Genomic DNA, 22,437 nt, shown 5'->3' with positions numbered 1-22,437 from the left:
CTTAATGTGCCATTTGAAATTGGTAAGTAACGTGACCTCCTTTGTGATTGTAGTTAAATCACAGACGGTACATGTACCGCATGGAAAATGGCCTTGGACTGGTGGTAGACCCCAAAGGGTGGTCTGTGTTGGGGTAACCTGTTTCTTAGGTCTAGTGTGAATCAACATGTCTCGTAGGCTACTTGTTCTCTTGTAAGCAAATCTGGGTCTTGGTATCTGAAGATCTCCTGTATTGAGAATCCCCCAGTGTTTCAGAATGGTTTTCTTGGTCCATGTTGAATTAGGTGTAAATGAGGTAACACATGTCATGATGTCCTCAGGTGGTTTGTGGTGTACCTCTAACAAGGACTCTCTTGGATTATTGAGGGCCCTTTTCATAGAGTCTCTTACCACTTTATGGGGATAGCCTCTAGTCTTGAGGTTAGTGGCTAAGGAGGTAGCTTCTTCTTTGTAATCTTTAGTCGTGGTACAGTTACGTCTAATACGTAAGAATTGGCCAACAGGGAGGTTGTCTCGAAGGGCTTTGGGATGGTAACTTTGATATAAAAGAAGACTGTTACGATCAGTGGGTTTCTTAAATAAGCTAGTTGAAAGCTGTCCCTCTGTTAGTTTGATGTTAAGGTCCAGGAAAGCAACTAGTGTGTCCGAGATAGTGTGGGAAAACTTAAGGAAAGGATTCTGTTGGTTTATCCACTGTACGAAGGTGTTACAAGTGTCAGTGGAGCCTTTCCAGAAGATTAAAATGTCATCAATGAACCGTTTCCAGAGGACAAGATGTTGTCGAAACGGGTTCCGGTCAGCGTTGATGATTTGTGCCTCAAAGGCTGCCATATAAAGGCAGGCTAGACTGGGAGCAAAGGTGCTCCCCATCGAAGTTCCTTGACATTGATGGTATAAATGCCCCTGATATTCAAAGAAATTTTCGGTCAGCGCTATGGAAGCCAGGTCCATTATGAATGTGACCGGGGTAGGGGAAGACCATTCCAATGAATTTAAAGCCATCTCTACTACTGTGAGGGTATCACCCTGAGGAATATTCGTGTAGAGGGCCTCCACGTCAAGGGTTATTAGTAGATCAATGCAAGTAGGGTCTTCTATTGAGTCAATTGTTCTAAGGATGTCTGTTGTGTCTCTGATAAAATATGGTATTTCTCTCACCAAAGGTTGAAGAAAATGGTCCATCATTGAGAACTGGCTAAAGCCGTTCTCAATGACAAAAAAGGTTCACTCACCTAATACATTGACTAAACACGCTCGCAACGGAGCTGGCGGCTTTAAGGACACCGATTGGGTCCTAGGGTAAAAAAGGGGGGGGGAGAGGGGGAGAGATAGAAGGGATAACTACTGACAATCAAGGTACAAATGTAAGAGCGATCGAGGTTGTTACCTCTAGTTGAGTTCATATGATAATACCGTTAAAAGTTGTCAACCTTGAAATCAGAGCACGTCTGACTTAGTGCTTTGCTAAGGCTGTCGAATCTAGTGACTGGCATGATCAACTTCATACGAGCAATGTTTCTAAGGAAGGTAGCCAATCAAAATCACTCGACCAGTTAAAAACATAACGGAGGACAAGGGAACAAGAATTTAGCCGTACTCACCAGCGTTAACGAGCGCTTCACTTCCAGACCTACCCAAGCCACCAGTGTCCGGGGTGGTATTGGACAACTGCCGCTATCGTTTAGATATACGGCAAGAAGTGGGTGTGAGCCTGACGTAACCACGTCTCCTCACGTAGCGTGGTGACTAGTCTGGTTGCTAGGAGCCCAATGCAGACGCTGGTGCGTGTCTCCATGGCGTCTAAAAGTTAAACCCTATTGGTTGCTGGAGACGTGATTAGTGACGTCCCGCAGTAGTCTTATCGAGAGTATGGAAAAAGGGGGGGCTCATCGGGTCCGTAGACCCGTACAATTTGATTGTACACTACAGTCCGGTATCAAGTGTAGTGTGGGTTGCACTCGTCACATGCAACTAGGTACGTCAGCCAGTTGCAAGAATGCCAACCACTGTTTGTGTATAGTGTAGGCGCGTGTATGGAGGACTGAAAAAGTGGAAATAGATTCTATAAATTCTACTTACAGTTGTGATCTATACCCTGCCTCTATTGTGTCATACTATCGCTATGGCTAACGTCTAGATGTTGAGTGGATCGCACTCACCACAAAGCTAGTTTGCGATACACAAAAGGAAATGTATAGCAGTGTATGTGATTCACTGATAGGTAAAATTAAAAATTAAAAATTAAAAATTGAAAATTATTAAAAATTATTACACCCCCAAGGGTAATTATCCAAGTGTCATGTAGATTGTTCACTCTGAAAGGGTACTCAGCTCAGAGGATAAAGATGTCATAGTGGGTAGACCATGGGAAGAGGGCTGCTGGTACCTAGTCGTTGATATGGGCATGATTATTAGCAGTCCACTGTTAGAATACATTGAAATGTCACAGACCACGCAGTTGAGTGTCTAGTTTATGGAAGAGCACTCCAAGGGATATCATCATTGAGTCCGATGGTGTCACATGACAGTCTATGCACCCATCTTTGTTTTACTCTAAACAAAGAAGTTTTGGAAATGTGAGTGTGGGATTCTAGAATAACCCAATGTAATGAGTCGGGAGAATGATGTGATTCCAAAAAGTGCCTATAGAGTTTGGTTGTGGTGCGTTGGCAACGTATGTTGCTCCTGTGTTCTATTATACGGGTTTTGACTGGTCGCATAGTCATACCTACGTATTGTAACCCACATGGGCACGTGATCAAATAAATACATTGTTTGGTGTTGCAATTGGTATGTTTCTTAATGTGCCATTTGAAATTGGTAAGTAACGTGACCTCCTTTGTGACTGTAGTTAAATCACAGACGGTACATGTACCGCATGGAAAATGGCCTTGGACTGGTGGTAGACCCCAAAGGGTGGTCTGTGTTGGGGTAACCTTTTTCTTAGGTCTAGTGTGAATCAACATGTCTCGTAGGCTACTTGTTCTCTTGTAAGCAAATCTGGGTCTTGGTATCTGAAGATCTCCTGTATTGAGAATCCCCCAGTGTTTCAGAATGGTTTTCTTGGTCCATGTTGAATTAGGTGTAAATGAGGTAACACATGTCATGATGTCCTCAGGTGGTTTGTGGTGTACCTCTAACAAGGACTCTCTTGGATTATTGAGGGCCCTTTTCATAGAGTCTCTTACCACTTTATGGGGATAGCCTCTAGTCTTGAGGTTAGTGGCTAAGGAGGTAGCTTCTTCTTTGTAATCTTTAGTCGTGGTACAGTTACGTCTAATACGTAAGAATTGGCCAACAGGGAGGTTGTCTCGAAGGGCTTTGGGATGGTAACTTTGATATAAAAGAAGACTGTTACGATCAGTGGGTTTCTTAAATAAGCTAGTTGAAAGCTGTCCCTCTGTTAGTTTGATGTTAAGGTCCAGGAAAGCAACTAGTGTGTCCGAGATAGTGTGGGAAAACTTAAGGAAAGGATTCTGTTGGTTTATCCACTGTACGAAGGTGTTACAAGTGTCAGTGGAGCCTTTCCAGAAGATTAAAATGTCATCAATGAACCGTTTCCAGAGGACAAGATGTTGTCGAAACGGGTTCCGGTCAGCGTTGATGATTTGTGCCTCAAAGGCTGCCATATAAAGGCAGGCTAGACTGGGAGCAAAGGTGCTCCCCATCGAAGTTCCTTGACATTGATGGTATAAATGCCCCTGATATTCAAAGAAATTTTCGGTCAGCGCTATGGAAGCCAGGTCCATTATGAATGTGACCGGGGTAGGGGAAGACCATTCCAATGAATTTAAAGCCATCTCTACTACTGTGAGGGTATCACCCTGAGGAATATTCGTGTAGAGGGCCTCCGCGTCAAGGGTTATTAGTAGATCAATGCAAGTAGGGTCTTCTATTGAGTCAATTGTTCTAAGGATGTCTGTTGTGTCTCTGATAAAAGATGGTATTTCTCTCACCAAAGGTTGAAGAAAATGGTCCATCATTGAGAACTGGCTAAAGCCGTTCTCAATGACAAAAAAGGTTCACTCACCTAATACATTGACTAAACACGCTCGCAACGGAGCTGGCGGCTTTAAGGACACCGATTGGGTCCTAGGGTAAAAAAGGGGGGGGAAGAGGGGGAGAGATAGAAGGGATAACTACTGACAATCAAGGTACAAATGTAAGAGCGATCGAGGTTGTTACCTCTAGTTGAGTTCATATGATAATACCGTTAAAAGTTGTCAACCTTGAAATCAGAGCACGTCTGACTTAGTGCTTTGCTAAGGCTGTCGAATCTAGTGACTGGCATGATCAACTTCATACGAGCAATGTTTCTAAGGAAGGTAGCCAATCAAAATCACTCGACCAGTTAAAAACATAACGGAGGACAAGGGAACAAGAATTTAGCCGTACTCACCAGCGTTAACGAGCGCTTCACTTCCAGACCTACCCAAGCCGCCAGTGTCCGGGGTGGTATTGGACAACTGCCGCTATCGTTTAGATATACGGCAAGAAGTGGGTGTGAGCCTGACGTAACCACGTCTCCTCACGTAGCGTGGTGACTAGTCTGGTTGCTAGGAGCCCAATGCAGACGCTGGTGCGTGTCTCCATGGCGTCTAAAAGTTAAACCCTATTGGTTGCTGGAGACGTGATTAGTGACGTCCCGCAGTAGTCTTATCGAGAGTATGGAAAAAGGGGGGGCTCATCGGGTCCGTAGACCCGTACAATTTGATTGTACACTACAGTCCGGTATCAAGTGTAGTGTGGGTTGCACTCGTCACATGCAACTAGGTACGTCAGCCAGTTGCAAGAATGCCAACCACTGTTTGTGTATAGTGTAGGGGCGTGTATGGAGGACTGAAAGAGTGGAAATAGATTCTATAAATTCTACTTACAGTTGTGATCTATACCCTGCCTCTATTGTGTCATACTATCGCTATGGCTAACGTCTAGATGTTGAGTGGATCGCACTCACCACAAAGCTAGTTTGCGATACACAAAAGGAAATGTATAGCAGTGTATGTGATTCACTGATAGGTAAAATTAAAAATTAAAAATTAAAAATTGAAAATTATTAAAAATTATTACACCCCCAAGGGTAATTATCCAAGTGTCATGTAGATTGTTCACTCTGAAAGGGTACTCAGCTCAGAGGATAAAGATGTCATAGTGGGTAGACCATGGGAAGAGGGCTGCTGGTACCTAGTCGTTGATATGGGCATGATTATTAGCAGTCCACTGTTAGAATACATTGAAATGTCACAGACCACGCAGTTGAGTGTCTAGTTTATGGAAGAGCACTCCAAGGGATATCATCATTGAGTCCGATGGTGTCACATGACAGTCTATGCACCCATCTTTGTTCTACTCTAAACAAAGAAGTTTTGGAAATGTGAGTGTGGGATTCTAGAATAACCCAATGTAATGAGTCGGGAGAATGATGTGATTCCAAAAAGTGCCTATAGAGTTTGGTTGTGGTGCGTTGGCAACGTATGTTGCTCCTGTGTTCTATTATACGGGTTTTGACTGGTCGCATAGTCATACCTACGTATTGTAACCCACATGGGCACGTGATCAAATAAATACATTGTTTGGTGTTGCAATTGGTATGTTTCTTAATGTGCCATTTGAAATTGGTAAGTAACGTGACCTCCTTTGTGATTGTAGTTAAAACACAGACGGTACATGTCCAAAACTTCTTTGTTTAGAGTAGAACAAAGATGGGTGCATAGACTGTCATGTGACACCATCGGACTCAATGATGATATCCCTTGGAGTGCTCTTCCATAAACTAGACACTCAACTGCGTGGTCTGTGACATTTCAATGTATTCTAACAGTGGACTGCTAATAATCATGCCCATATCAACGACTAGGTACCAGCAGCCCTCTTCCCATGGTCTACCCACTATGACATCTTTATCCTCTGAGCTGAGTACCCTTTCAGAGTGAACAATCTACATGACACTTGGATAATTACCTTTGGGGGTTTAATCATTTTTAATAATTTTCAATTTTCAATTTTTAATTTTACCTATCAGTGAATCACATACACTGCTATACATTTCCTTTTGTGTATCGCAAACTAGCTTTGTGGTGAGTGCGATCCACTCAACATCTAGACGTTAGCCATAGCGATAGTATGACACAATAGAGGCAGGGTATAGATCACAACTGTAAGTAGAATTTATAGAATCTATTTCCACTCTTTCAGTCCTCCATACACGCCCCTACACTATACACAAACAGTAGTTGGCATTCTTGCAACTGGCTGACGTACCTAGTTGCATGTGACGAGTGCAACCCACACTACACTTGATACCGGACTGTAGTGTACAATCAAATTGTACGGGTCTACGGACCCGATGAGCCCCCCCTTTTTCCATACTCTCGATAAGACTACTGCGGGACGTCACTAATCACGTCTCCAGCAACCAATAGGGTTTAACTTTTAGACGCCATGGAGACACGCACCAGCGTCTGCATTGGGCTCCTAGCAACCAGACTAGTCACCACGCTACGTGAGGAGACGTGGTTACGTCAGGCTCACACCCACTTCTTGCCATATATCTAAACGATAGCGGCAGTTGTCCAATACCACCCCGGACACTGGCGGCTTGGGTAGGTCTGGAAGTGAAGCGCTTGTTAACGCTGGTGAGTACGGCTAAATTCTTGTTCCCTTGTCCTCCGTTATGTTTTTAACTGGTCGAGTGATTTTGATTGGCTACCTTCCTTAGAAACATTGCTCGTATGAAGTTGATCATGCCAGTCACTAGATTCGACAGCCTTAGCAAAGCACTAAGTCAGACGTGCTCTGATTTCAAGGTTGACAACTTTTAACGGTATTATCATATGAACTCAACTAGAGGTAACAACCTCGATCGCTCTTACATTTGTACCTTGATTGTCAGTAGTTGTCCCTTCTATCTCTCCCCCTCTTGCCCCCCCTTTTTTACCCTAGGACCCAATCGGTGTCCTTAAAGCCGCCAGCTCCGTTGCGAGCGTGTTTAGTCAATGTATTAGGTGAGTGAACCTTTTTTGTCATTGAGAACGGCTTTAGCGTATTAGTAGATCTAATACACCAAATCACCCCCCTCACTTATTGTTCACTTATCCTTTGAAATAGTGCACCTTGAAGCAGGTTGTTATTGTCACGTTATACACGGTGCTGTGTGCTAACACCATTGTTGACATTATGTACTCATGGTAGAGATGCAATTGGTTTTACCCTTGATGTTGTTACTTCATCTTTACAGGTCGCAGCATCGGACGTGGTATGTAGAGTACACATCACCATTTTTATTGTAGACAGTTCCTGATCCTGATGAATTGCCTTGATCCTTCTGACAAATATGGCAAGAAACATGTCGATCATTTTAGAGTAGAGCTTCACGTCTAGACACCTTACTTCTAGCATTTAGCCACTCTACACATTTTAATAGGGTAGTCTACCTTTTGAATAAAGTACTGTTAGGACTGACCAACCCTTTTTACCACACACTTCCATCTTCTGCTACATTTATTTTACTAGGCCCCTTACACCCAAGCATATATCGGCAGGAACAAAAGATCCCCGATAAAGAGCCCCGGTTTCGGGAGCCCGTCAAGGATTGCAGCGCCGACTTGATGAGGGGCAATGCTCATATGATGAAGCATGACACCTAGCTTGCTGGGTGTGTGAGAGCATTAGTTCCACCTAAGGGAATCTTCTTGGCTCCCTGTTGTTTACCAACAAGTCTTGGTGAATGAATCTTCCATTTACCAACCGCATCTCCCCCTTCTAGTACTTGAGGAACTCTGTACCCCGCTTTGGATATAGTCTGTTGGGGCTTGTACATTGGACCTCCTTAAATATAGCCCCTCTGTCCCCCCTTTTTGGATTACTTGAATTTTCACCTGAAAGAAAGAAAGCATTATTATTAGGTACAGTTGGTAAAGAAGCACATCGCATTTTCAAATACTCATCTCAGATGTTGGGTAATAATTAATAACCAGCCTGTTGAAGACGTGTATACGGAGGCCAAGCTTCGTCTTGAGAAAAGGTTTGCAAAAGAAGAAAACATTGTCATGTCAAGCTACAAATTCTACACAAGGCCGCAAAAGCCTGGTGAAACTCTTGATGAGTTTGTCTCTGGTTTACAAAAACTGGCAATAAAATGCAAGTTCGGTCAGGTGACTGATGAACTCATCAGGGACCAACTGATAGTTCATTGCCACAGTAAGAAAACACAAGAACGTCTTTGGGCCGCAAAGAACCCCACCTTGAAGGATGCTATTTCCATTGCAAAAGTAGTTGAGGAGTCAGAACGTTGCATGAAGGAAATGAGCAAAAAAGAGGACATTGAGGGAGATATAGCAGCTATTAGAAAAAAAGAAGAACCCAACAATTTCTTGATCAACAAGTCAAATCCCAAGGTACAGAGAACGTCCAAGTCTAAGGGGTGTTCTAGGTGTGGCAGTTCATATCATTCCAGCGATTCAAAATGGTGCTTTGCCACAAAGCAAGACTGTAGGAAGAGTGGGCGCAGAGGCCACTATGCCCGCATGTGCAGAGACTTCAGAAAATCCAGGGTTGCTGTCACTGAAGAGTTCAGTATTGACGGGGACTGTGAGGACTGCGTCTTAATGGTTCTGCCCAATAGTGGCCAATCTGAGAGGAAATGCCGTCCTAAAGCGCACTTTGGAATCCTAGGCAAACAAGTGGAACTGATGGTTGACTGTGGCTCACTGTATACAATTGTGCCGAAGTGGATGTGGGAGAAAGCGGCCCCATGTCCCACTCTTACCCAAGGACATTGACCCAGGGGCTACCAAGGGGAGAGGATTGAGGTCCTTGCTTATTTTAACTCTCCTATTATTTTTAATTTCTGACAAGTCAAGGGTAAAATCTATGTTGCAGAAGATGGGCCCCCCATTCTGGGTTGGAGTCACCAGTCTGACACCCATATCGTCATCGGCCCGCTTGCCCCAGGTCATGTTTTGTGTGTGCCTGATGTAACCACCACTGAACAAATTCTAGCGGAAATGGTTGATGTATTCAAGGAGAACCTTGGTGTCTTGAAGGGTTACACGCATAAGATTGTTTTGCAAGAGGACACTATTCCTGTCAAGCACAAGTTGCGAAGAGTCCCAATTGTTGTGAGGATTGATGTTAAAAAGTTGTTGGATGACATGCTTAAGCAAGGGGTTATTGAACTGGTTGAGGCCTCTGAGTGGGTCTCTCCGGTTGTTATCACGAAGAAGAGTGATGGCAAGCTCAGGTTTTGTATGGACCTTCGCAGCTTAAATCAGCACGTGGTAGCTAACACTTTTCCCCTCTCTAACGTAAATGAACTGTTGCTTTTGTTGAAGGGTTGTAAGTACTTTTCTAAACTTGATTTGAAAAGTGCTTATCGCCAGATCAAGCTTCCCGACGACTCGAAAAACCTCAAGACTTTTATAACTATGGAGGACACCTTTCGCTTCACAAGACTACCTTTCGGTTTGTCTTCTGCTGCCAGCGTTTTTCAGCTAATCATGTCTGAGGTTTTCAAGGGCGTGGATAAAGTAAAGTTTTTCCAAGACGACATTCTTGTTTTTGGTGAATCAGTTCATGATCACAACAAGACGTTGAAAGAAGTTCTGAGCAGGTCGAGGGGTGCTGGTTTTACTCTCAGAAAGGATAAGTGCAAATTCCTTGTAGAAGAAATTGAATATCTAGGCCATACCATCTCCGGGCAGGGTGTTCGTCCCAAGTTTGACTTATTAGAGGCGATTAGGGGTACCCCCACTCCTAGTTACAAGGACCAGTTGCGGTCCTTCATGGGCCTTATCGAGTATTATGCCAAATTCGTTAAGTGCTTTGCCTCCAAGACTGAGGCACTCAGGTTCCTGTTGAGGAAAGGATGTTCCTTTGTTTGGGGTGATGCCCAACAGCACGCTTTTGACTTGATTAAAAAGTATATTTGTGAGGCTCTAGCGGCAGCTTGGTCAGTTGAGCATTTCAGCACCTTTTTGTGGGATGTTGATTTTTGTATTCGCATCGACCACAAGCACTTGGTCAAGGTGTTGAGCCCTGGAGGTGCATAAAGGCTCTGCAAGGCCCACAAGACTTGCCTCTAGGCTTCAAGAGTATCGTTACAGTGTGACTCACATCCCTGGATGGAAAAACGCCCAAGCCGATTGTTTGTCTCGTTTGTCCTTAAAGGGAATGGGTGAGACTGTCCCTGGTCGGTCTTGGGAGCTTGGGGGAGCTGTGGTTTCTTTGTGTGATGTGGAGAAATGTGTTGTGTATGTTTTTTCATCTGATGATTGGAGCCATTTTATGGACCTGGGTGTCACTCTCAAATGTGTGGAACGTATGTTGGTTTAAGGGGAGCGAAGGGAGAGTGCTTTAGCCCCTTCTGTTAGACCGTTTGTGAAAGTCTTGGATGAGTTGAGTATGAGTGATGCCAATGTCCTCATGAGAAAGGATTAATTTGTCCCTCCCGATGGCCTGAGATCTAGGATTATCAGGCAAGCACATGAAGGCCACCTGGGACAAACATTGACTAAGAGAAGGGTGCGTGAAAATTTCTGGTGGCCCGGTATGGACGAACAGATTACATCCTGGGTTGTTGGTTGTGACGTTTGCAAGGAGAGTGAAACAAGGCTCAAGACAGGCAGTCAAGCCTGCGTGGTCACATTGAAGACCCTAGTGTACCCTGGAGTACTGTCTGTTTAGACTTAATTGGGCCTATGCATGGTGTGGAGGAGAGATTGAGGAATGCTTTGGTTTTGATTGACGTTCACTCTAAGTGGCTTGTGGTTAAATTTATGTCTGATATTACTACAAAAAGAACAATTGAGCAGCTGAAAATAATTTTTCATGAAGAAGGCCTACCCTACATTCTAGTCACGGACAATGGTACCCAACCCGTTTCGCACAAGATGAGAAATTTTCTGAGTAATTGTGGTATTATTCACCACCGCACGGCGCTTTACAATCCTCAAGCCAATGGTTTGGTGGAGCGTGCCAACCGCCTGGTAAATGGCACTATTTCCACGGCTCTACAGTGCGGAAAGGATGCCAGTGTGATGGTTGGTGACATGGTTTGGGCACATCGCACGACTCTCAACAGTGCAACTGGGTTTACCCCGTTTGAAAGAATGCGAGGAAGAAAGCCATGCACCAAACTGCTGCCTGCTTGGCTTACTTCTCCCAAAGCCAAACATACTTCAAGTCATGTTGTGGGGAGCAAGTGTGACTGTGCTGGTAACTGGGTCAAGGTCAAGCATGGCAGACCTTGCAAAGGTCTCTCTAAGTTCTAGGGTCCATTTAGAGTTACGCATGTTTTTGATAACTACATGCTTCTCGACAATGGCAACAAGTGGAACAAACGCAAAGTTGCTTTGTACCGTAAAGAAGAGAACGTTGACGCCTCGGTCAGCAAATCCAGTCCCGATCGCTCTGGCGAGGTTTTGAACGGTTTTATGTTGATGAGTGATGCGGAGTTGTCCTCCAGTGTGTCTCAGTCCAGAATGGAGACTGGTGCTGGGGATGCCTCCAGTTCTCTGTCTCTTGATCTGCCTTCTGATGTGGGTGTTAGAGTTGCTCGCTCTCCCATGTTTCGCAGACCACCTCGTTATCTGGAGGATTCTGTTCAAACTTGAGTTCCATTTTCTCTTCTTCTGTTTGGGGCTTAACTCCTCCTCTTTACCTCGCCCTGCACTTTGTTTTTTCCTTTTTGTTCTTCTGCTTTGGGTTGTTTGTTGTGGGGAGAAGGGAGGAGGGTGTGTAAAACTTGCTCCGAGCAGTGCTTGTTCCTTTCCTTTCCATGACACATGCTGTGTTCCATTCCTTTGTTGTACTCCACCTGTGGATTCCAACAACGGCAGTTTGTACTGTGGTTGGCAAAGGTGGGATCACGCTCGGCGTGCTCTGGTCATCTCAAATAAAGCTGTTTCTAAAACTGCCAGTGTCCGTGTCATCACCACAGCCTGCTGTGCAGCTGCAAGATTTCATGCATCGTTCCGGATCGTCACATTGCATTGAGGCGCCAAGTTTGTCACATCATTGGGAGATGCAGTAAAAAACCAAAGCATCACCTCCTCTCCGGTAAGGAACCGACGCATCACCTCCCCTGCGCTGCAGTAAGGAATCGACGCATCACCTACCCCGGAGCAAGGAACCGACGCATCACCTTCCCTGAGTGTAAGGAACCGACGCATCACCTTCCCTGCAGCCCGTTTTGTTTGTTTGCGTGACACATTCCAGATACTTTGCGTGAAAATTGTTGCATCTGCAATTTGCTTTGAACTGAACTATTTCTACCATCTGAAAGTCATATTTTTATTACTGTATTGTAGATTTCTGTTGCTTGGTCTTGTTTTGGTTTAGATAAAGATTACATATTTTTCTAAACTGGTGTGGTGTCCATTTGGTTGTGTTTTCACTGTATTACTGTATGTGTATGTATGTGTTTACAAATGCTTTACACACAACCTCTAAAGCTACCAAGGGGGTGAGCTGGAGTTATTTTAGAAGAGTATTCCCCTTACCCTGACTACAAGCAAGGGTCCCTATATGGACATAGGTGCCTACCTTTGCCAACTAGAGACCCCCATTTCTAACAGGCACCTTCCTTCACATAAACAATAATTTCCTGCAATGTGGGCACCCTGCATTGGTGCTAGGTAGCTCATTTTAGTGCCAGCACTAGGGAAAATACAGGGTGCACTGTATTGTTGTAAATACGGTGCATCCTTGAGTTTACAGCAAGTGCTTCGAAGGGATATATGAACGTTGAGGTGGCTTGGTTGGGGCTGTTTAGTGAGACTATGTGTTGGAATTCTGGGCACTGACTAGAAGTGAATGCTATTTCCTGAAACTAATGTATGGAAAATGCAGATTTCATTTCTGTCAGACTCATCAGAGCACATTCTATCTTTTACAATGACAATATGAAATATATTCATTAGCTAAAGTTGCAAAAAAGAACATAAATAAGCAGGGCCTCACCTTGGGATCTTTTTCCAGCTGCTGAATTAATCTCTCCCAGTTCTGCTGATCATAATTAGTTCGATAGTACCCAGTCACATTGACATTTAAAATAATCCATTCATTTTCTGAAAATAGCTGCATTTCAGGAAATACTTCTAGAATTGGGACATAAGAAAGGGATCCTTATTTGAATGTATTTTACAACTTTTAAAGACATAACATAATATTTATAGTTAAACAGCTTTTTGTCAGTGTTTTGTAGCAGTGTGTACATCTGAAGTGATATATAGATGACATAAAACAAATAGTAGATTTCATGGTAATGAGTGACAGTCACTGGGCTTTAGAGAGACGAATGCAAGTTTGAGGCTTGAGGTCTAAGAAGCTGATTTATAATTTGGCAGATGGAGGTTTGGCAGTCAGGGTGATAGAGTAATTTACTCTGTTGCCTTTACTGCACCTCTGCCTGCCAGATTATTAATAGAACGCCAAGCTCGCAGTCATTTCTTAAAGCATTGCTAGGAACCGCCAACACGGCGGTTCGTGTCAATGCTGTTTGCAGTTTGAGGCAGGGCTCCGTCAAGCATGATGGAGTTGTACGGCAAACCGGTTTTCTTTGTTATTTTCAAAAAGAAATTCCCAAAGCAGAATTTTCTTTTTGAAAAGAAAATAATCCCCTTGCCATCGAGAGGTTTTATTGCCTCTTACCACCAGGGTTTTTCCTAGCGGCGACAGGCAGTGAAAATTATCCTCTAATTCTGCTCATTTAAATTAAGTGGCCGAAATTAGCGGTCAACCTCCGACAGCCCTTACTCCATCAGGACATTGAAGAGGTTTAATTATGGCAGACACAGAGTAGTCTCCTCTGTGATTAAACCAAATGCCTATCCACTTTTAAATTGGGCAGGCAGAACACAGTATTGGCGCTATGGATACTGGCTGTTGCAATGTAGACTCCAAACCGCCAGATATAAGTCCGGCCTTTAGTCATAACTGTAAAGTCTTGCTAACGATCATGAGAGAAACACATGGTAGGGCAGAAAATTAGGGATGAATCCTAGAAAAAAGCCTACAATAAAGGCCCATGGACCGTATCATATAAAGTGAGTTCTAATTTAAGGCAAACTCTGTGCTAAAATTGTTGGCTGGCTTGTGCCTTTAATAGATGAACAGCTCAAGCAGCAACAGGGGTAAATGGTTGCTTTTCATGCAAACTTTCAAGACAAGTGCTGATTTTGGATGGGAATATTACAGCATTGGTGACTTATCTAAAGTACAGAACTGAACATTTTGCAACAAAATGTACAAAGCTACATCAAAATGCAATTTAAACATAACAGAGCACATCACAACAAAACAGTCAAAACAGAATCTCAAAATAGAACCTAACACAAACATACCACCAACAATCACAGTACACACAACAAAACAAAATCACATGCAATAATGCAGCACAAAACACAACACCACCAAAAATAACAGAACAAATCACCACCACAACCAAAAACTTTCTTGCTACACATTACCAACTCCAGAATTCTGTTATTTTTAATAAGGTAGCATAAGGTGTGTGGAGCAAGCACTGCCTTAACTTATTGCCAACAACTAGGCCTGGGCGGTAAGCTCTGCTCTGTTTGCGGAGTTTGCAGAGTTTTCCACACTCTGCACTCTGTGGAGCATGCAGAGTTCTGAAAAACCTCGCTCCACGTAACGGAGAAGAGGTTTTCCTTGCTCACAGTCACCATCGTCAAGTTCGCGAGCGAGGAAAATTCACCTCCTGTTGAGATTTCTCAAGCCGGGTGATCGAATGTTTCAACACGGGTGGTCATGGATGGTCGCGACCACTCGCATTGACAAACCTTCCGTTCACATTTAGAAAGCTGGCTCTCGAGTTGAAAATATACTTGAGCAGTAGAAAAGAGGCAGCGCTCTCATGTGTTATGCATGGTATTGTTCGCTCTGATGTTACAGAGTGTGACAAACACCATGCGCTGAAAATCAACGCGAACGACATGACCAAATGCACTCTGCCACTTGTGGAACTCCGCATATCACAGTGCAGTTTTTTGGTCACTTCGCAGAGTTCTCCGTAGCAGAACTCCACGAACTCCACCCAGACCTACCAAGGACATGAAATAGCACTATTTACAAATGTTTTGTATGGCCCATGTCTTCAAGTGCTTCGAGATAGCCCAGTATGGTTAAGAACTACAGAGGCACAAGTATTCTTTACAAATCCATTTGACTTCTTCCACAAAAAAATCATGTGGTCAAATAAAAAAACTGCATTTCAGACACGTGTTCAAAGGCACCCAAATGTACATATTGAAAGAGTGATCTATTTAGTGCAAGGGATCACAACTTGCTCTCACTGAATTTGTTCACATTGTAAACCCTTTTTTTAAAAGCAGTTATAGTTGCTTCACGAAAACCGAGCTGGTTTAAAGAAAAATATAAGTGCTTTCACAGGGATGATGGTCTGCTTACTCTTGGAGGCCAACATCCATGTGAAGGTAGCCTAGAAGGGGGAGCCACAATATTAATTAGGTAGGTCATTCTGGGACCCCTTCCGAGTCTCTATTTTGCAAACCAACCTATCCCTACATAGGTCAGTTCACAAAATAAATTATAGGATGCAAAAAGTTGGTGCGCAATTTGCAGCATCGTTTTGCAATCAGTACAATAATAAATCTAGTTTTTCATCACTTGCTTGTATTGTATTATGCTTGCTTTTTCAAAGCCCATCCAGCTAATCGTGCACAGTTAAATTATGAACTGGCTAGGCTCTCTCAAGAGATATGCAGTGGAATGTCAGATAGTCTATGTCTCACCACTGTACATGAGTCATTTGATTAATATTTTCTGAATGGGTAAAACTTCAATTTGAAAGCCCTTTAGACACATAAATAATTTTTATTGTAGTTACTCATTAAAAATTATCCGGCTTTAAAATAAATTTAAATACTTAGTTTCAATTCTTCTAAAATTAGATGTGTCACCTTCTCATATAGATAACAGCATTTTAGAAAGGTGTGCCGACATAAAGTGAATCACAAATACTTACTGCTTCTATTATCGAGCCAGATTAAAGGTTGTTTATATCCATTTTTTATCCAAGAGATCGGTACAATCCAGGTGTGACTTGGAAAACAGAAAACTGAATTTAATAATTAGCACAAAACTATAAAACTAAACATAAGACTGATTTTGAGGCACACCCTCGTCTTTGCCAGACAGTATTAGCTTCCCATATCAAGGCATGCAGAATTTGATTTGAGTTGACTCATTTTTTTGTAATTTTTTCTTAAAATGCTAGATTGTCTCAATTATACATTACATTTTTATCAAGTATCACTTTTGCATCTTATGACATAATTAAAACATCACTTCAATTCGTAACAATGTAATCATAGTTAAACTAAGCAACTAAACAAAGACAAAAGCGAATACATAAAGGGTGGGGAGAGTGTTAGCAATACCAGAAGAATGAACAGTCACGCATGGAAATGAATATGAGGAAGATTAAGTACTTTTCACCTAAGTATAATCAGAGATGTTTTTCTAGTTCGTTATTCTCAATTACATATTTGCGGTGAGAATTCCAGGATTTTTCAAATCCCTTAAACCCTTCAGGAAAATCTATACAATTCATTTCCAAACGATTTAATGTACATATTATAGTCCACAGTTTCACTTTATAGATATTATCATAGTGTTTCCAATAGTGTGTTATGCTGGTAACACTTTCCGCAATCATAATATCAAAGGTTTGCTTATATCTTCAGGGAAGATATCATTTATGGATACCAGTCTTTAATCAGCAGTATGCCAATTAAAAGGAGTGTTTATGTTTAAAATATCATTTGTTTCCCCTAAATATGTTTTCAGCAGGTATTTATTTCAGACAAACAGTTGAACTAGCCATTTCCATGCTTTGGTGTTTTATTTTTCTCAGAGGTTGCCTGTGGGTGTTGAGGCAAAGTTATCATATTATGTGTACTCTGCATATATTCCGTTTAGGCTTGTGTATCGATTAAGGGAATTACTGGTTTAGCCAAATTCATGTTTATAATGATTACAAAATGCTGAGTTGTGATGTAAAGGAGAGACACTGGGGCCTATTCACAAATATACATTTACACATAAGTAAATCTACGCATTTAAAATTACTCTTATACGCTATAGTAAATATACAACTTTTGGTTATTCACCATTTCCAAGTGTAAATTTTCTACAAACTATAGACTTACAAGCCCCCCTAGAAACAGAGGGCACAGCCAAATTTAGGAGTGTAAACTTACAGCTACTTACTTTTCACACGTAGGTAGAGGTCTCTGCTAATGAGTAGAGATTTACTTATGGTATATCACAGGAAGCTTTTAAAAAGTTTAGTACATTTTTAACAAATTGTAAAAATATGCAAAAGTTTAATATTAATGTAAATTAATGTTCTATATTTATTTTAAATGTAAAACAAAATAAAAACATTCTACAGCACTATTAATGTATTAATAGATATATTACCTAGTGATGCTCGTCACTTGGTAGTTATAGTTAGGTCTGCTTTTATATAGAAAGAGTGTTTCTTTGGTTTGCTATAACTTTGGCCCCATTTGACAAATCTTCACAACACTTTCCAAAAATGTTCATCCACCTCAGCTGCTTTGTGGAAAGTTTTGGGATGATCAGTCTCACGTGGACTGAGAAAAAAGGGTGGTCCCAAATCATTAAATGCCCATGCATTTTCCATAGGCTTCTTTAAGACTAGCTACATCAAAAACTGCAGAATGAAATTACACCAAATTTGGCAGGAAGTGAGATCTAGGTCCACAGATTGTGGTTTTTGTGATTTGGTTGAAATCTGTTCTGTAGTTTTTAAGAAATGACGGGTCAAAAATAATTGTATATTTGGATGGTTATGTTTACGCAAGAGGCTCAAGAGACTCTCGCTGGAGCTGTGGGTTAAAAATAGAATGTTCTAATTGGCCCAGAGAGCTTTTTTCCGTTGGCACAATTTGCTCATTTTGGAGTCAGACTCCTAGAGGAGTAAGTGCTCTAATTGGCTGCCAGAAACATGAAAATAATTTTGCTGCCAGCCATTACAGAACTCAGGGACTTAGTCCCAAGTCCTGATACAAAAGCAAAAAATGAGTATAAGGGGGCACTGTAGGGATACTCTAACCACCAAGGTCCCATGGGGGAGACCCAGAGGGACCTCCACCCATGAAGCTGAAAAAGAAAAAACAATTGGCAAATAGTGCTGTGATCCTGCAAGATTTTTGTAGGATTGAAAAAAAAACATAATCTCGTCCTGGCCGCATATATTATACTTATGTCCCGGGGAGTCCATCCCTAGGGTGGTTTTCATGAAGGGGAGGGAGGCTGCATCATGGCCACCCCCTGAGCCTGAAGATGCCTCAGGGAGCCCAACCCCAAAGCCGAGATTTGTTTATATGGGAAGACGGGCCATGTGCCCCCTTCCCCCAGCCTCCAGAGGCCCCGGAGAACCCACCTACGGAGCTGAAATGTGATTATATGTGGAGAGAGGCATGTGGTCCCCCTCCCTGAGCCTCAAAAGACCACGGGAAGCACACTTCTGGAGCCAGAGATACTTTATATGGAGAGGGAGGCACGCAGCCACCCTCCCCGAGCCTCAAAAGGCCCCGGGGAGCCCACACCCACGGTTGAAATTTAAGAAATGGGGAGGGGAGCTGCATGGCCGTCTTAACCAAGCCTCAAATGCCCTGGGGAGCCCACTCCCGGGGACAAAATGTAACAAAATGGGGGGGGGCAGTGGTACCCGCCCAGCCTTTAAAGGCCATGAGCAGCCCACCACCAGCCCGATTACAATAAGGCTCCCCTCCCTGAGCCATCAATGGCCCGGGACACCATCCCCAGGAGCTGCCTCAGCCCCCCCGAAACATAGCGGTTTCCCTGCCTGCAGCGACATGGACAGGGAAACCTGTATTTGCTCTCATTTGGCAGGAGCATATTTTAAAATGCTCCTGCCTGATGGGAGCAGACTTTTGATCTGTTTCCTTGCTTGAACTGATGTTGGCAGGGAAACAGATGAAAACATTGCTCCCGCCTGGAGGGAGCAGCATTAGGAGCTGCTCCCTGTGGGTGGGTGCAATGTCGGTTTCCACTGTGTACGTAGAACTGGCTGGGGCCACAGGTCCTTAGGGCTCCACTGCAGACCCAACAAGAGTATGGTTGATGCCCTGGGTGGGCACCCACCTTTAACAGGTTAGGGCCCTGGAGACTGGGGTCCCCAGGACCGAAATCATCCCGGGGGGTGGGGGCACTTGCCCCGCTACCCTTGAAAAGGACCCCAGGGGATTGGGGACTCTGGGCCCGAATTCGACCAAGGGAGGGAGATCTGGTGCATATGTTTTGGATAACTAATGGTGACACCATCATTGTTATCATGTCAAGAGTTCTGCACCATGATAGATGCAGTGGAGATAATTTTCCATTAGATATTCAATTTTTCCAATCAGTTTCTCAAAGTTTATGGACAGTGTTCCATAATGGAACTCCCAATACCAATATCTAAATATATGACATACTGTTTTTTTATTGGGAAACAAAAAATGTATGCTGTGGGGTGGTGGGCATAGCTGTAACGCTCTAGTGTCCATGGTGGGATTTAAGTTTAATCTAAACTGAGTATTATATCCTAAATATTGTTCATAGTTATCAATAATATTTAGGATAGTATTTAAAGAGAACATTACATTTAATATCATCAGGATATCACAGCAATTAGAGATTTAGAATGTTCCACATTAATATCACTGATGTTAGGTGAATGTCCAAGGTAAGGATAAATAATATGAATGGAAAGCACATCCCTGCTAGGCACAACAATGTAAAAGAAATATTGAATTTCTGTCCTTGATAAACTCATTAAGATTGCAAATAACCATTTTAGAAATATATTTGCAAGTTACATGGCCTTAATCTTTGCAAATTTCTTACATTCAATATAGAAAATAGACAAATAATTATGATCGGCCACATGTGGCCAATACGCTGTTCAGTGTATTTATTGGAGATGCATGTATTATTGAGATATATATGTTACTTGTTTCTTAATATATATATATGTACAATAAAATGAATAAATATAAAAATTAAACCACGTACAATGTAAATCACATGTTAACCCTTGAAACAATATAATTAAGATTGACAAATATTGCTATTAAGAACTATTAACGTTGCTAGTTTAAGGTGCCGTTGAACCCAGCATTTAAAAGGACATGCATGGTTCAGTGTTTTGTCCAAGAACTTTGACCAAGAAAGCGTTCATGAGAGGTCCAAACACTGATTTAATAAGACTGTACTGTAAATTCCACATAAAATTGGACATACTTGTCATGAAAAACATCTTTGTCTTCTGATTCTTCATAAAACTGTTCTTCCGTAATGGTGCCTGTGGATGTGTTTAATGTCAGCAATGGAATTCCCTTTTGCCAGGTCCAGGAATCCATTATTTTACGTATAGACATTGGCAGCTGTACTTCATCCTGCTCATCTAAAACCTTCAAAGAAAGATTCCGTATTGTCATATAATTTTACCAGAAATGAAGAGGAAGGTGGGTTGCAGGGGTCCCTGCTAAAATATTTTAAGAAGAGTGAGCAAATATATGTCATGAAAACAGACGTTTTTAATAGTAATTTATGTACAAAATATTTGTCTTTTTTTAACTTATGATAGATAGGGGTATTGGAAATCGCAGAGAGAATGTCATAAAGTGTTCATAATTCTCACAAAACCGCAAACAAAATGTATTGTTTATTTGTGTCAAATCAGTTGTGAGGAAATGCTATGCAAAGTATGCAACTGCATAAAACAATACCTACAAGTTACTGGTACAACACAGTTTCAAAGAACCCTTGATGAAGAAAAAATCTAAGCAAGATTTACATTACATAGAAAATGTTTGCAAGTTCTGTTTCCAACTAACACTTTCCAGAGAATACAACTTGAGGGCGTAGGCATGTGGAAGGTAACTAAACTCCACAAGCTACGAGTAGGTCAAAAATCAGGAGCTCTGCACTTTTTCCCCTCATAGCTATGTTGATCAAAGTAGGCCCGATTGACAGCTCAGTTTGCCACCAAAATTCAATTCATGTAGGTGAAAGAACAATTTTGTGTTGACAAAAAGAGGCCTTCCCACAAAGGCAACTCCAGTCCATTTTCTGGGGGACGGGGGGGCAATATACCTGCCTTATAACTGACAAGCATAGGCAAATCCAATAGGTTTCACTTTGCCAATGCAGTTCAGGCAAAGCTATTTGCTTTGCTATTGCGAGAAACCTTTAGAGTGCACAGTCAAGGTCAAAGTAAAAAGGAGTGACTGACCATAGTAAAAGTGTAGAAAAATTTGTTTTGGATTTCATAAAAGGATATTGTGGAAAAAAATATTGACTCACCAAAATATCATCAAAATAATATTGATTACAAAAGTATTGCAATCATATACTTAAACATAAATAACACATATATCAAAGACAAAAATATCAATGACAAAAATATCTAAAGTTAAGAATATTGAACAGACAAATATAGAAACGAAAAAAAAGTAAATATGTAGACAATATCAAAAATATCAAATCACAATTATGACTACAATATTATCACTAAAACTAATGAAGAAAGAATATTTTAAATCAGAAATTTCTTTTTAAATTAAATGAATGTAAATCAAAAAATCTTCAGGAAAAAATCAATAACATATTTAAAAAACAATCATATAATATTCACATATATGACCATATCTATTCCCTATATACTTACTATTACAAATACCACATTTGGGGGGTGTGGCCAAGCTCCGGGTGCACCAGAAGCTTGACTCTGGAGAACTCACCTGAGGTCAGCATGTCCCATGCCCGGCAGACTCCCCCCAAGGCCACACTTGTATACCATGGTAGGTGCGTGTGTGGGGGTATACAAAATGCCCTGAGACAAACATGCTCTGGTGAGGACACAGTGAGTGCAGTCCAGCCACATAGCACATAAGATGGTGGCACGCTAGATGGGTGAAGCGGGTCCACCCACAAAGCTAACAACAGATGAGACCTGAGCAGGTGTTGGAGCTCACTCCATGAGGTGAGCCCCGAGGGCCACGGAATGGTGCTCTGGAGTGGCCCACTAGCCATACCGCAGGGTGGAAAAGCCTTGGCAACAGCTGACTTCCTCTTGAAAGATGAGGATAAAAATGTTCCACCAGCAGCTGGCAGGACAAACATGGTGAGAAGTACCCAGGGGTTGTCTCTGCACACTAAAGGGGGAGCATTGGCTTGATACTTCCCCAACATACGAAGGAGGGAGAGCGCTTTTGCTGCCTTTGTGGGTGAAGGACAACCCACCCACCGCCAGCCCTGAGAGACCACCAGGAGGGCAAACGTTGTGATATTGAGACCTCTTGAAGAGTTTATGCTTTGCTGTGCACCAATCTAGTACGCCTGCCCTATTATGACCAG

At 42.3% G+C, this 22,437-nt stretch overlaps 1 protein-coding gene across 1 annotated transcript in view; it reads right to left on the bottom strand.

Moving 5' to 3' along the window:
- LVRN (laeverin) overlaps window positions 1–22,437 on the bottom strand; it is a 541,073-nt gene that overhangs the window by 210,592 nt on the left and 308,044 nt on the right. Inside the window, exons 10-12 of the mRNA XM_085632644.1 lie at window positions 20,320–20,489; window positions 16,007–16,083; window positions 12,961–13,097 (exon numbers count right to left, since the gene is read on the bottom strand). Of these exons, the coding sequence (XP_085488770.1) occupies window positions 12,961–13,097; window positions 16,007–16,083; window positions 20,320–20,489 (384 nt within the window). The remainder of the gene's footprint in view (window positions 1–12,960; window positions 13,098–16,006; window positions 16,084–20,319; window positions 20,490–22,437) is intronic.

The sequence above is a fragment of the Triturus cristatus genome, chromosome 2_1, assembly GCF_964204655.1.
Source record: "Triturus cristatus chromosome 2_1, aTriCri1.1, whole genome shotgun sequence".
In the NCBI taxonomy this organism is placed as follows: Eukaryota; Metazoa; Chordata; class Amphibia; order Caudata; family Salamandridae; genus Triturus; species Triturus cristatus.
This window is presented reverse-complemented; position numbering and strand designations above follow the sequence as displayed.